Here is a 13,730-nt window from a genome sequence, read left to right as displayed (position 1 = left end):
TACCACACACACTCACTGACTGACTGACGGCCAGGTTTTCGATATTTATTTCTTACACGTGAAACACTGGACTATATGATCCACGATATATGTATATTCTGTAGTACAAGACGTATATATAAACTGTAATATGTTCGTGTGGCATGGCACCGAAATCATGTTCGCGTGTCACCTAGTCCAATATCCAATATTCTTTCCCTACTCCGCTTTTTCAACATAAATCTTCAAGCCAAGACACTTTCCAGAAGTTGAAAAGATACATTGCTTGAAGATGTCATTCTTGTTACATTGGCTTTGGGAACTAACCGTATGGCAGATTTTCCATTTGCAACATGTACACACTCCTGTTCAACTAATCCCCATTCTGCTTGGCTTGGCTCAATTCTCAAATTAAAAACAAAAAAACAAAAGTGTCAGCAAATAAAATTATCATTAACCAATTTAGGTTATGAACATTGGTGTAACTCCAAGGGATTTTACTAGTTCATCTCATATGTCAGATAAATTGTTGAACAGGTGGATCCTTTCATTTGAGAATTGGATAGTGTCAACACGGATATGGAAACAATGAAATTCATTAATTGTTGTGGCTTGGCCCAATCCAACTCGTCACTGCTGGCAGTGTCAGTGCAGCCAGAGACATTGTACAAGCATTCGCCTGGAGATGAAATAAGGAACCATAGAAAGCAATTTCAAACATGGCTTACCTGTCTGATGTGTCCATCAGTGCCTGCTACATGAAACAACTTATCAACATAATATGGTAACTTGTAAAGAGACAGGAGTCCAATATGACAATACTGTATGAATATATAACTTTATTTTCTTATAATTACAAGTTATGTAATTATTAGATGAGTTTGTACTCTCAATTCACATCCTGCAGGACAATGATTGTCCTCTTCCTTGACAGGTTCCATTTAACCTGAGGGATTCCTGGCTATTGTTACTTCTGCTCTCTGTAATGAAACAATTATGGTTAACACGCAAAATTAAAAACAAAAGTATCATCTAATAAAATGATCATTGATCAACTTACATTATCAGCATTGGTTTAACTCCAAGGGATACTGCTAGCTCATACTGCAATGGAAATAAAAATTGTTCATTTTCTCTCACTTTTACAACATAATTCAAACATCAATTACATAGACTCTCGGAATTGACTGCTGAATAGCTTTTAATCCTTAATTCAAAACTAGCCTTCAGCTACTAGTAAAGTTGCATGTTATATTTCATTTGATTTCGACTTCAAAGTAAAAAAAGTAATAAGAAAATTGTATATTCCCAATAGACATCCCTCGGCTGACATCCGAGTGCATAAATAAATCGGCCACTGAATAGCAGTCCTACCCAACTTGATGCCAGTCCCAAACCTGGATAAATGGGTGGTCATGGTTGACAGGATGTGTCGTGTTGTCCTCACATCACCTGGTAATCTGCAGTTTGAACTGAACAGCAGATGATTGTTCAGCTAAGGCCCATCAGTTTGGTTAATACCTTGGGGTTTGTTAGCTTGTTTTGTGATATTTGTTGAGACATTCCCAAACATACAGGGCTATTTTCTGTCACAGGTAAGTTAAAATAACTAAAACGAAGTTGTCAGAGTCATTATCATTTCGTAGCATGTATATCACCAAAATCTAAATGTCCACTCTTTCTCATGTTGAAACGTAAAAAATAAAAGTTTTATTTAACAAAATAAAACACTGTGTTGCAAGCTGACAAGTGCATTCCTTTGGAAAAAATATTATGAAAAAGCACATAAAATACTATATCAAAACAGACAACAAATACAGGAAATCTTTTAGGAATGTGCAGATATTCCAGGGATTTTTTGATGACACAGTTCTCTATCTGATGTGTAATGAACTAAGTATCTCTGGGCCTAGGATAGAGAAAGTGAAATCCATCTGCAGATGAATAAGAGTAGAAAATGTCAAGGACGAGAAAATTAGAAGTACATGGATATGATTAGTGCAAAGTTCCAATAAGCAAGTGAGTTCAGGATATAGAAACAGAATAGATGACATACAGGAATGTTGTAGTAGAAACAGCAAAGGAATACCTAGGAACAACTGTGTGTAGAGATGGAGAAAAAGCGAATATCTTTGTGGAATGTTGAAGTAAGGGCAGCTTATAAATGTAAAAAGATCAAGCCAGTGGCTGCTCGGTTTGGGTCACGTAGCTATGTGCTTCAGTGGATTCAAACCCCAATGTCAGCAGCTCTGAATATGGTTCTCCATAGTTTTCTATTTTCACTCCAGGCAAATGTTGGGGCTGTACCTTAATCAAGGCCACGGTCACTTCCTTTCCACTCCTAGCCCTTCCCTGTCCCATCATCGCCATAAAACCTATCTGTGTCGGTGCGACTTATAGCAAATTGTAAAACAGAAGTTAAACATTTTAAAAAAGACCAGAAGAAAATGTAGGCATATCGGAAATGGCTCCAAACAAGGAATGATACAGACAAGGAACTATTTGTAGATGAAAGAAACAGAGAAAAACAGATAATTGTTGATTCCAAGAAGAAGTCCTGGAAAGATTATAGTAATAACCTGGAAAGGCTTAGTCAAGCAGCAAAGAAACCTTTCACTTTCTGGACAGAAAGAATCTTACAGAGAGTGAAAAAGCAAATAAATAGCCTTTTGAGTAAATCAGGTGAACTCTCAATAGATCCTAAGGAATCACTGGACAGGTGGAAGGAATATTTTGAAAATCTTCTCAACATAAAAGTAAATTATTATATTTACCTTGCGAAGCACTGAGCTCATGTAGAGGGAAGGGTAGAAAATGAACTCCAGTGTCATAAAACAGTAGGAATAGATGAAATTAGACCTGAACTGGTGAAGATTTTAAAAGTATGAAAGATCATAATATGAAGATTAAGTTGGAATTCAAGAGGACAAATACTATATTATAGGACATGGAGTAAGGGACTGGAATAAATTATCAAGGGAAATGTTCATCAAATTTCCAAGTTCTCTGAAAACATTTGAGGAAAAGCTAGGTAAACAATTAGTAGAGATTCTGCCACCTTGGCGACAGCTCTAAATTCAAGTGATTGATTGATTGATTGATTGATTGATTGATTGATTGATTGAAAATCTTGTCAATATAGTGGGAAGGGATGCATAAAATGGCTTCACAGAATAATAAGATTAGCATGGAATGTTAGTTAGGTACCTTCTGATTGAGCAAAAGCAGTATTTGCACCTATCTATAAGCAAGGGAACAAGGAAGGATTACAACTACTATTGAGGTATTTCATAGATGAGTATACCAAGCAAGGTGTTCACTGGAAGTTTGAAAGGGAGGGTGCAATCAATGGTTAAGAGTAAGTTGGATGAAAACCACAGTGGTTTAGACCACAGTGGGGCTGTCAGGATCAGATTTTCAGTATGCACCAGGTAATTGAAGAATGCTCTGAGAGAGACAGACACTTATGTTTCCTAGATCTAGAAAAGGTATATGGCAGAGAACCAAGGGTAAAAATGTTGCTATACTGGGGGATTATGGGATTAAGGATAGAATATTACAAGTAATTAAAGGCATTTATGTTGACAATTGGGCTGCAATGAGAACTTTGTTGCTACGGGCTTTAGGTCACTCCGACACAGATAGGTCTTATGGCGACGATGAGATAGGAAAGGCCTAGGAGTTGGAAGGAAGCGGCCATGGCCTTAATTAAGGTACAGACCCAGGATTTGCCTGGTGTGAAAATGGGAAACCACGGAAAACCATCTTCAGGGCTGCCGACAGTGGGATTCGAACCCACAATCTCCCGGATGCTCAATGAGAACTGATGGTAGAATGAATTCTTGGTTTACAGTACTTACAGGGATTAGACAAGGCTGTAATCTCTGTAATCTTTTACCTTTGTTGTTCACAGTTTACATGGATCATCTACTGAAAGGTATAAAATGGCAGGGAGGGTTTCAGTTAGTTGGAAATGTAATAAGTAGTTTGCCTATGCTGCCGACGTGGCAGACTGTGCTAACAGCCTGCGATCTAATATCTTGGGACATGAAGATGTTCATCAAAATGAGAAAAACAAGTGAAGGAATGAGCAGTCAAAGATGGGAAAAGGAATCATAAAGAAGAGGGGGTGGAGTGCAATCATTTCACCTCAGATTCTCTTATATTACCAAGATGGAAGAAAACAAAACGTGATGGTCTACAAGTCCAAAGTACCTAAAACTATTCAACTTAACAGTGACTCACTATTGTTTGCTGAGGTATGTTCCACCTCTTCAGCTGCTACTCGTCTGTGCTACATGGGATTACAGCTGCAGTTGTGCAAAACCTAACGTATCAACAACAGGTACAACAGCTAGTCTTTTGTAAGTTTATACAGATCGTTGCCTGTGCTGTTGGCCATGACTGTTAAGGAATCAAGTCTATATGGTGGTGATTTTTGTTTTAAGAGGAAGAACAACTAGGTATTCATCCTCTCTGAACAATTTAAATGCAAAAAAATACCCATGGCACAACAGCCCTGAAGGGCCATGGCCTACCAAGCGATTGCTCCTCAGTCCCAAGGTCTGCAGATTATGAGGTGTCGTGTGGTCAGCATGACAAATCCTCTCGGCTATTCTTCTTGGCTCTCTAGACCGGGAATTTAAATGCAAAACAAAATTTAAAATAAAATGAACCTATTCATTCAATGGAATGATTTGAAAATGAATTAAAAATAGAACAATTTTTTAAAGCCAAAAAGGACACAAACATAACAAAAGGAAACATAAGTTGAAATATGTATGCTCTTGATTTATCCACTCTCACACAAAAATGATGAGATCAACTGTATTCTCATTATCAGCTAGTATGAGTCAGAGTATCTCCTGTAGGCCAGTGTTCCATCCTAAGCCAGAGATTTGTGCACTGTGAGGATGTGTGCCACAGTGAATTTGGCACAACAAGAACACACCTCTTTAGGAGGTAAGAGTGCATTGATCTTCCATGACTTATCCTCAGTCTATATAAAATTACAACCTCTCTCCACGAAAGCCAGAAAGAGGACCACCACATGGCAGTTGTCTTCTCACCTTGTTGGGTGTTCGGATAGCTAGCTACTCCAATTCCCAGGACGCCAAGATGGACGTAGCTGAGAACAAATATCCCAAGCAGGTACATTCACAATTCGAGGTGGTAAAAATATTGCTTCTTTTGCAGCTTGATCTGCAAGTTCATTTCCCACAATCCCAACGTGAATTGGAAGCCAGGCAGAAGTGATTCTGGGGCCAATATCACACAACTTGGCTAGAGGGACATGAATCTGCTGCACCAGTGGGTGCTGCGGGAAACGGGTATCAATTGACCGCATAGAAATTCACAAGTCGGTACACACGAGAAAGTGGCCTCCTTCTTCAGTCAGCGCAAATTACAGAGCTAAGGTGGTGAAGAGTCTGACACTGTGGTTAGCCGGTTCAAGTTCTGTCACGGTATTGGCTGGCACAGTACGAGAGGTGGTAGTGTACGCTTTTAAATCACTAGATTGCATGCCCAAAGCTTAGATTAAATTCCAAACTTCTCCACAGTGTTCATATGAAGTGACGGCATTTGTTGCTGATGGTGATTCGTTAAACTTTGAGCAGACCGCTTGGTGCTATGTGCCAGCACTGGGTGTCACCCTCTCCCTTCCTACTATCATATATCACATCATTCATTTCATCTCATTAACTCCACTGATGAGGTTAATGTCAGGAATGTACATATACATAGGTGGTTTGAAAAGTTCTCGGAATGTACTAGAATTAAGTATCTTACCTCGGTGGAACTGCTTTTATTTTTCAATATAGTCTCCCTGTAGACTAATGCATTTGGTCCAGCGATGTTCCAATGCCTTGATCCTATCTCGAAAATGAGATTCCTCCAGGCCTGCAAAATACCTCTCCAATTCGGCTGTCAGTTCTTCCCTTGTAGAAAATCTCCGTCCACTGAGGAAAATTTTCAGCTTGGGGAATAGATGAAAGTCTGATGGTGCCAAATCAGGTGAATAAGGTGCATGTGGCAACAATTCGTACCCCAGTTCATGAAGTTTTGCCATGGCAATAACACTTGTGTGCGGCGGAGCGTTGTCCTGATAAAAGATGACCTTTTTCCTTGCCAGACCAGGCCTTGTTTTGCGTATCTTTTCCTGTAGTTGGTCTAGGAGGTTTGCATAATATTGCTCCGTAATTATTTGGCCAGTAGGAAGATAATCTATCAGCAGAATGCCTTTTGCATACCAGAAAACTGAGGCCATGACCTTTCCGGCCGAACGCACTGCCTTTGCTTTCTTCGGTGGTGGTGAATCAGCATGTTTCCACTGCTTTGACTGCTGTTTTTTCTCTGGGGTATAGTAGTGGACCCAAGTTTCATCTGTAGTCACAAACCAGCGCAAAAAATCTTGTTGGTTGCACTTTGTTCGGACATTTCCAATCTGGTGCGTTTATTGGCCAATGTCAAGAGCCGCGGCACCCATCTTGAGGATAATTTCTTCATACCCAATTCTTCGGTTAAAATATAATATACCCATTCAGAAGACATCCCTACAGCTTCAGCAATCTCCCGCACTTTCAGTTGACGATCCTTCATGACCATTTTATGCACTTTTGCGATAAATTCTGAGGTCGTAACACTTTTTGGCCGTCCACTACGCGGATCATCATCCAAGCTCTCCCGACCAAATTTAAACTCGCTGGTCCAGTTGGCAACAGTTGAAAATGAAGGAGCAGAGTCCCCCAGTGTGTTATGAAAGTCGGCATGAATTTCCTTTGCTTTCATACCTTTCTTTACAAAGTATTTAATCACTGCTCGAATCTCAGTTTTTGCCATTGTCACAAATCACTACGCGGGAACAACAACAAAGAGTCGTCACTACCACACTCCTGCAGCTAGAGCACTGACACGCCACGTGTTCACTCACAAAGGATGTGTGATTATTGCACGGGAACCTCGTTGCTCTAGCACTGACATTTAGTGGTGATTCCGAGAACTTTTCAAACCGTCCTCGTATCCCGTAGTGCTTTGTCACCGCATTTTCCTACAGTACAAAGGAGTCTTGCTGTGATGCCTCAACAGCACACTAGCTGCCAGAATCTTGAAAAGATGTGGCAATCCAATTGATGATCCTACTGCCACAGTGGGGCAAAACTCTGATACTTTCGTGACTTTTAACGAACTTTAATAATTTTATTTTTACTGAGATATTGGAATTATCTTCTGAAAAATGAGCCATCGTCTAAAGTTGTACAACGTACCGGACTGTCACCATTTTGCAAAGAGAATAACAATCATAATGAATTCTACAACCTCATAACTGTTTTTTGCAGTAAATATTTTATTTCATTGGATGATTTTTAACCACTTTTTGAGTGTATCTCTTTTTTTTTAATGCTATTTGTTCAGGGCATCGACCTAGAAAGATCTTTTGCCCCTGCGTGCACCGTATGTAAGGAACCTGCATGTATTTTGTATATGGCAGAAGTGTAAAGTGTTGAATGTGAGGAAAGGAACATTAAGGACAACACAAACACCCAGTCCCCAGGCCAGGGATATTAATCATTTACAATTAAAAACCCCTGACCCGGCCGGGAATCAAACCTGGGGCTGCCGGGTGACAGGCAGACGCGTTGCCCCCTACACCGCAGGGCCGGACAGTGTCTCACCTTAAATAGAAGTAAAATAGAATGATGCTGTGTGTAATATAGAGGAAGGTCATTCAAAGAGTGGTTGAAAGCCCACCAATGATGGTTTTTTTTTTTTAATAAATAATGCATATCATTTATAGTTACTGATAGTCATTCCCGCTCAGAAAGCACGCACTGCATTTTCCTACACAATCATTTTTTTCCTACTTGTTATTAATGCCAGTACTAGTAAAATATAACCAGTGTTTAAACTTACCGATGAATTGATCTGGTTGGGGAGATAAATTATGCCTCCTTGTCTGTCCACCTTCTCCATGTTTGCCTTTTCAGGGTCTCCTGGGACCAGCACTGGTTTCCCCTTCTCAACCTGCAACAATTTAATAATATTTGGATACCATATAAAGCATTTGCTTATTCTTTTCTGGACTCAGCTCGATGGACTGCTGTAAAAATCGTGTGTTGTTCGGCTTTTCTGTGTTTCGCTACGTTGAACTGCTACTCTCCGACAATTTCTTTTAAATATGTACACATTAGATAAACTGTGCCTGTACATGTATTGGAAGGACAGAGAAGATTTATTTCTGCTGTATGTCACATTGTGACAAGATGTCGTGTCCATACAAGAACTAGGAAAATGTACTTATTTCCTTGTTTAATGTTAGGAGTCCACTTTGTCAATATGGAAACCTTTCCTGTGTACAGAAATGCCAGAATGCTATAGAAATACAGGGAGAGGCAGCGCAAGTCACTGGGATTTTAGCAGGTGCTGCTGCACTGATGATGGTTGCCAGAATACAGATAGTTATTTTAAATTCGTTAAGAAGTTACTGGAGAACTTAGGTGAAATTTCCTTGCATTTAATCATTTTCAGAGGGTTGGGTAAGGCCTGTAGCAGATGTACCTATATGCAAGAGAAGAGAAAAATATTTTGCTCTGTCAAAATTTAAGGAACCCATTTTTGATGGACTCCATACCCAAATTACGGGCATTTCAGTTTTTTTTTTTTTTTTTTTTTTTAAATATATAATTGACCTTTTCAGTCTGATGGACTGCTCTAGCAACCAGGAGAGCTATGCCTGGTAGGGATTCCTGCAGCAGTCACATGGGAGCTGTGCCACATGGCCAATGGACCAATACTTTCCTGTTGCTTGCTTTCTTTATTATTTTTTCAATTTGGTTTATGTCACATCAGCACACATGGGTCTTATGGTGACGATGGTTTAAGAAAGAGCTAGGAGTCGGAAGGAAGCTAACATCACCTTGATTAAGGTACAGCCCCAGCATTTGCCTGGTATGAAAATGTGAAACCACGCAAAACCGTGTTAATGGCTGCCAACAGCGAGGTTCGAACCCACTATTTCCTGAATGCAAACAGCCACCCATTCGGTCGTCAATTTTTTCACTGATCCAGAATGTGCTATGACAAATCGGTCTGTCAAACTCGCTAAAATGCATGCACAACCAACCCTACGAGCAACACTTTTCGCACCATTTAGCTGCATAAGAAATGGCAAGGCAGAAGTACCATTGATCATACCTTAGTCACTTTCATATTGTAGAACTCCAGGATGAGACCGAGAGAGGTCAATGAAAATAATAAATTTGTTTCAGCCCATACCAGACGACATGGAGCACTGTAAACCCTATCTCTCACTAGCAAAGGTAGTGAAGTAAACATTTTAGTAATTCAAACTGATAGTGAGGTCATAGTCTATAATGACTATACAGCAAGGAAAAAAAAAAATCATTAATTTCAAACTTTTTAAATAGGTCAGAAGCTGCACAGTTCCTTCCACAAAGAAATTAAAATTTAAAGTGTAAAATAATTATTTAGAAGGGCAAGGGTGATGTATTACATTTTGCATCATCCTCGCTGTAGAGGTTAAACATGAAATTAAATTAACTTTTTAAGTTTGAAAATTTGAACACTTTTATGAGACCCTCTAGAAGCTTATATAAAAACAGGAACTTTTATGATGTGTAGAGAAGAAATCGTTGACTGTGAAGAAACTTAATTCCTGATAAAACTATGGCATCAAGAGTCTCTCAGCTGATAATTTGCTATTTCTACAGTAAAACAAAAAGGAGAGGGAATAATCACTCTTAGCATGTACTCATATGTATTAAGAACACATCTTCTGTACGGAAAAAATGAAGTAAATTTGCTGTAATAAAGGCAAGATTATGCATTGAGTCTATTCTTTTTCCTTACCTCTGCTAATATACAATATTCTCACAAGGAAGGCAAGTTGCTCTCTTTCCTGAAGAGTTAACATATCACAGCTGATTGCTACTTAAATGAGAAGTAACAATCATAGGAGGCTATGTTGGAATGAAGCATTAAAGTTCCACATTTGGTGGGAAACTCTGAGGACTGTAGAGACTGATGTTTATGCAGGTTGTCATGTCCGTTTCACATCTCAGGCCACTTGCAACAGATAGACTCCCACAAAAGTAGTAAAATATTCAGATACAGTTCACTGTTCATTATTTTTCCTTCAGAAATATGGAATTCCAAACGGATAATGGTTTGCAAATCAAGAAAATTGCCACCTCGACTTGCCCTTAGCTGTGCTCCTGCTGAATTTTCTTTTACTGTGACGAAGACAACGAATTTCATGCTGAAGAAGCATGTCTGAACATCCTACCTGTAGTCTTGTCAAAAAATGGATCATTAGTGGCTTTCTTGATTAATTTGTCTGAAATCTATATCTGTTCCTGCCTTTTCAGAGGTTAAGCAATGAGGTGCCATACGCTCATACACCGGGCCTATATGAACTTCCTCAGTCATAATACATTAGCAGATGTTCACCAAGAACTGAGCCGTCATAGTCACGTCCTTAATGATGATAGTAAGAAATGACGTATGGCTTTTAGTGCCGGGAGATCCCAGGACGGGTTCGACTTGCCAGGCGCAGGTCTTTTGATTTGACGCCCATAGGCGACATACGCGTCATGATGAGGATGAAATGATGATGAAGACAACACATACACCCAGCCCCCGTGCCAGGGAAATCAACCAATGATGCTTAAAATTCCTGACCCTGCCAGGAATCGAGCCCAGGACTCCTGTAACAAAGGCCAGCACGCTAACGATTTAGCCATGGAGCCGGTAGATCTACTACCTCAATGATGATTATTCTGACAAACACTCTGTGCCACATGATTTAAGATTTCATCTATCCATGCAGTCGCAGGTCATCCAAAGTATTCATTATTGATGATAAATTCTTGGTGTGTGCCGATGCCAATCAATTTTGATCTCATCATTGTAGACACCGCCTGGCCAGGTAGTCTACAACAGATCACAGCGGTCAGAATGAACGAGGAAACAAGTGAGCTGGAACCGAGGGGTTAGAGAAAGGAATGCTGGAATGTGGCAACATCATGAAATGGCACGTGCAATGCTCCTCCCTCCAACCCTAGCTGTCAGACGCCAACTTTAGTTATTAGAGATATTTGAATTGACGAGTTGACATGTTGCTTGGGAGTTGTTCATTTTTACTAGGAGCTTGGTCAAAAGGGAGTTCAAATTTGAGAAACTGGATGTTGATGTATTATCCTTTATGACAACTTTTGTGTGTTGCTGCTGTAACAAAAGAATTTGCGTGAGAGTGTTGTTTGTTTTTATGATATCTGGTGATTGTATTGATGTGCTTCACTTACCCCTTTGACTGCTGCTATCATGCCTCGCGGTGCTTGTTGCAGCACGGTGACTGCTTGCTTTCGTGTTTCTGCTTCTGGTGTTATATGTACGAAGAATCTGTTGTGGCAGGTGAGTAGGAGACGTAGGGGAAGGATCAGTAGGTGGGGCGTTGGGCGTTGACGTAGTGTGTGGCGGGGAGTCTTTATGCGTTGTCAAAGTAGGAGTTGTGTCTGTTTCCCCGCCACACACTACGTCAACGCCCAACGCCCCACCTACTGATCCTTCCCCTACGTCCCCTACTCACCCGCCACAACAGATTCTTCGTACATATAACACCAGAAGCAGAAACACGAAAGCAAGCAGTCACCGTGCTGCAACAAGCACCGCGAGGCATGATAGCAGCAGTCAAAGGGGTAAGTGAAGCACATCAATACAATCACCAGATATCATAAAAACAAACAACACTCTCACGCAAATTCTTTTGTTACAGCAGCAACACACAAAAGTTGTCATAAAGGATAATACATCAACATCCAGTTTCTCAAATTTGAACTCCCTTTTGACCAAGCTCCTAGTAAAAATGAACAACTCCCAAGCAACATGTCAACTCGTCAATTCAAATATCTCTAATAACTAAAGTTGGCGTCTGACAGCTAGGGTTGGAGGGAGGAGCATTGCATGTGCCATTTCATGATGTTGCCACATTCCAGCATTCCTTTCTCTAACCCCTCGGTTCCATCTCACTTGTTTCTTCGTTCATTCTGACCGCTGTGATCTGTTGTAGACTACCTGGCCAGGCGGTGTCATCCCATTTGCGATCACTCTTATCAGTGACATACAAATAGTCAGGTTACTGTGAGGGAATTCCTTACTGAAGCACTAGTACAGAAAGACATCCCTCAAGTAACTGGCAAAACTGGGATTCTTACAAATCGTATATTGAAACTCATTAAATTACTTATATTTACCATTTGAGACTGATGCATTTATATCGGGACCGACAGAGAATAAACAGGACTCAAATAAACCTTTTATTTAGAGTTACCATATGGTTGTGGGTGTAAAGGCAGTTAAATGAGTTTTAAGAAGTAGGACAAAAGATGGGCGTATTAAAACCATTGAATTTTATACTTTCAGATTTCAAAACAAAGGATTTTGCTGTAACACTTCACTTCTTCGACAGTGCTACCCTTTTTGAAGCAATTGTAGCTCATCTCATACTTAACAGTTAACTTACACTTTCTTATACAATAGGGGACAATATTCATATTATTAATGCTTACATAATGCTCAAACTGTTCAAATATTCATACTGAGACATTAAGTAAGCAGCTGCTCAAAATATAATTAGTCTACTTTCCTCTGTCTGTATGTATGTCTACCCCTCAGTCTCGTTTATTGATACCAGGTCGGGATGAGGTGAAATTAATTTATACAGCATGTTTCTACAGCCAGATTCTTCCTGGTGCCAACCTCAATTGAGGAGCTAATGAAGACAAAATGTGTTATGATGAATGAAATTGGGTAAGGGGTGCGGGGACTCAACTCTGGCTTATGGATAGGAATTGTACTGGCATTTGCCCGGAAGTGAAAATATTAAACCACAGAAAACTATTCTGAGAACAGCCGACGGTGGGATTCGAACCCATGCGTTTCTCGAATGCAGAGCTTGGCTCCATAGCCATAGCGCATTAAAACGCGCGGCCACTCTGCCTACTTTCACCTATATAAATAAAATTATAATTTTTGTATGTACACTCAATTAGATGTACAAGATTCCAGAACTTAATGTTAAGAAAATGTTTAGATTAAAATAAGTTGAAAAAAAATGATAATTCTATAATGATAGCGCGAAAAGATTATATTGCATTCGGAAAATATTTTTTTTTTGCTAGGGGCTTTACGTCGCACCGACACAGATAGGTCTTATGGCGACGATGGGATAGGAAAGGCCTAGGAGTTGGAAGGTAGCGGCCGTGGCCTTAATTAAGGTACAGCCCCAGCATTTGCCTGGTGTGAAAATGGGAAACCACGGAAAACCATTTTCAGGGCTGCCGATAGTGGGATTCGAACCTACTATCTCCCGGATGCAAGCTCACAGCCGCGCGCCTCTACGCGCACGGCCAACTCGCGCATTCGGAAAATAGTGGGTTCGAATCCCATTGTTGTAGCCCTGAAGATGGTTTTCCATGGTTTTCTATTTTCACAATAAGAAAATGCTGGGGCTGTACCCTATTTAAGGCCAGGGCTGTTTCCTTCCCACTCCAAGCCCTTTCCTATCCCATTGTTGCCATAAGACCTATCTGTGTCACTGCGACGTAAATTCAGCGGTAAAACAAACCCATGTAACCAAACATCCCTGACTTTTCCGTAAATTTCTGTAAGAGTATCAATTATATAAAGCATAAGGCTTGCCTTGCTTCGTCTCATCCTGCATGTCGTAAGTAAGC

At 40.2% G+C, this 13,730-nt stretch overlaps 1 protein-coding gene across 1 annotated transcript in view; it reads right to left on the bottom strand.

Annotated features, from left to right (window-relative positions):
- Positions 1–798: 798 nt before the first annotated feature.
- The window catches only part of LOC136874127 (uncharacterized oxidoreductase YjmC), a 205,722-nt gene continuing 192,790 nt past the window's right edge, over positions 799–13,730 (bottom strand). Inside the window, exons 9-11 of the mRNA XM_067147686.2 lie at positions 7,891–8,001; positions 1,040–1,083; positions 799–959 (exon numbers count right to left, since the gene is read on the bottom strand). Coding sequence (XP_067003787.2) covers positions 947–959; positions 1,040–1,083; positions 7,891–8,001 — 168 coding nt within the window. The 3' untranslated portion in view covers positions 799–946. The remainder of the gene's footprint in view (positions 960–1,039; positions 1,084–7,890; positions 8,002–13,730) is intronic.

Source organism: Anabrus simplex, chromosome 5 (genome assembly GCF_040414725.1).
Source record: "Anabrus simplex isolate iqAnaSimp1 chromosome 5, ASM4041472v1, whole genome shotgun sequence".
NCBI classification, from domain to species: Eukaryota; Metazoa; Arthropoda; class Insecta; order Orthoptera; family Tettigoniidae; genus Anabrus; species Anabrus simplex.
The sequence above is the reverse complement of the archived record's forward strand: the minus strand, read 5'-3'. Positions and strand labels throughout refer to the sequence as shown.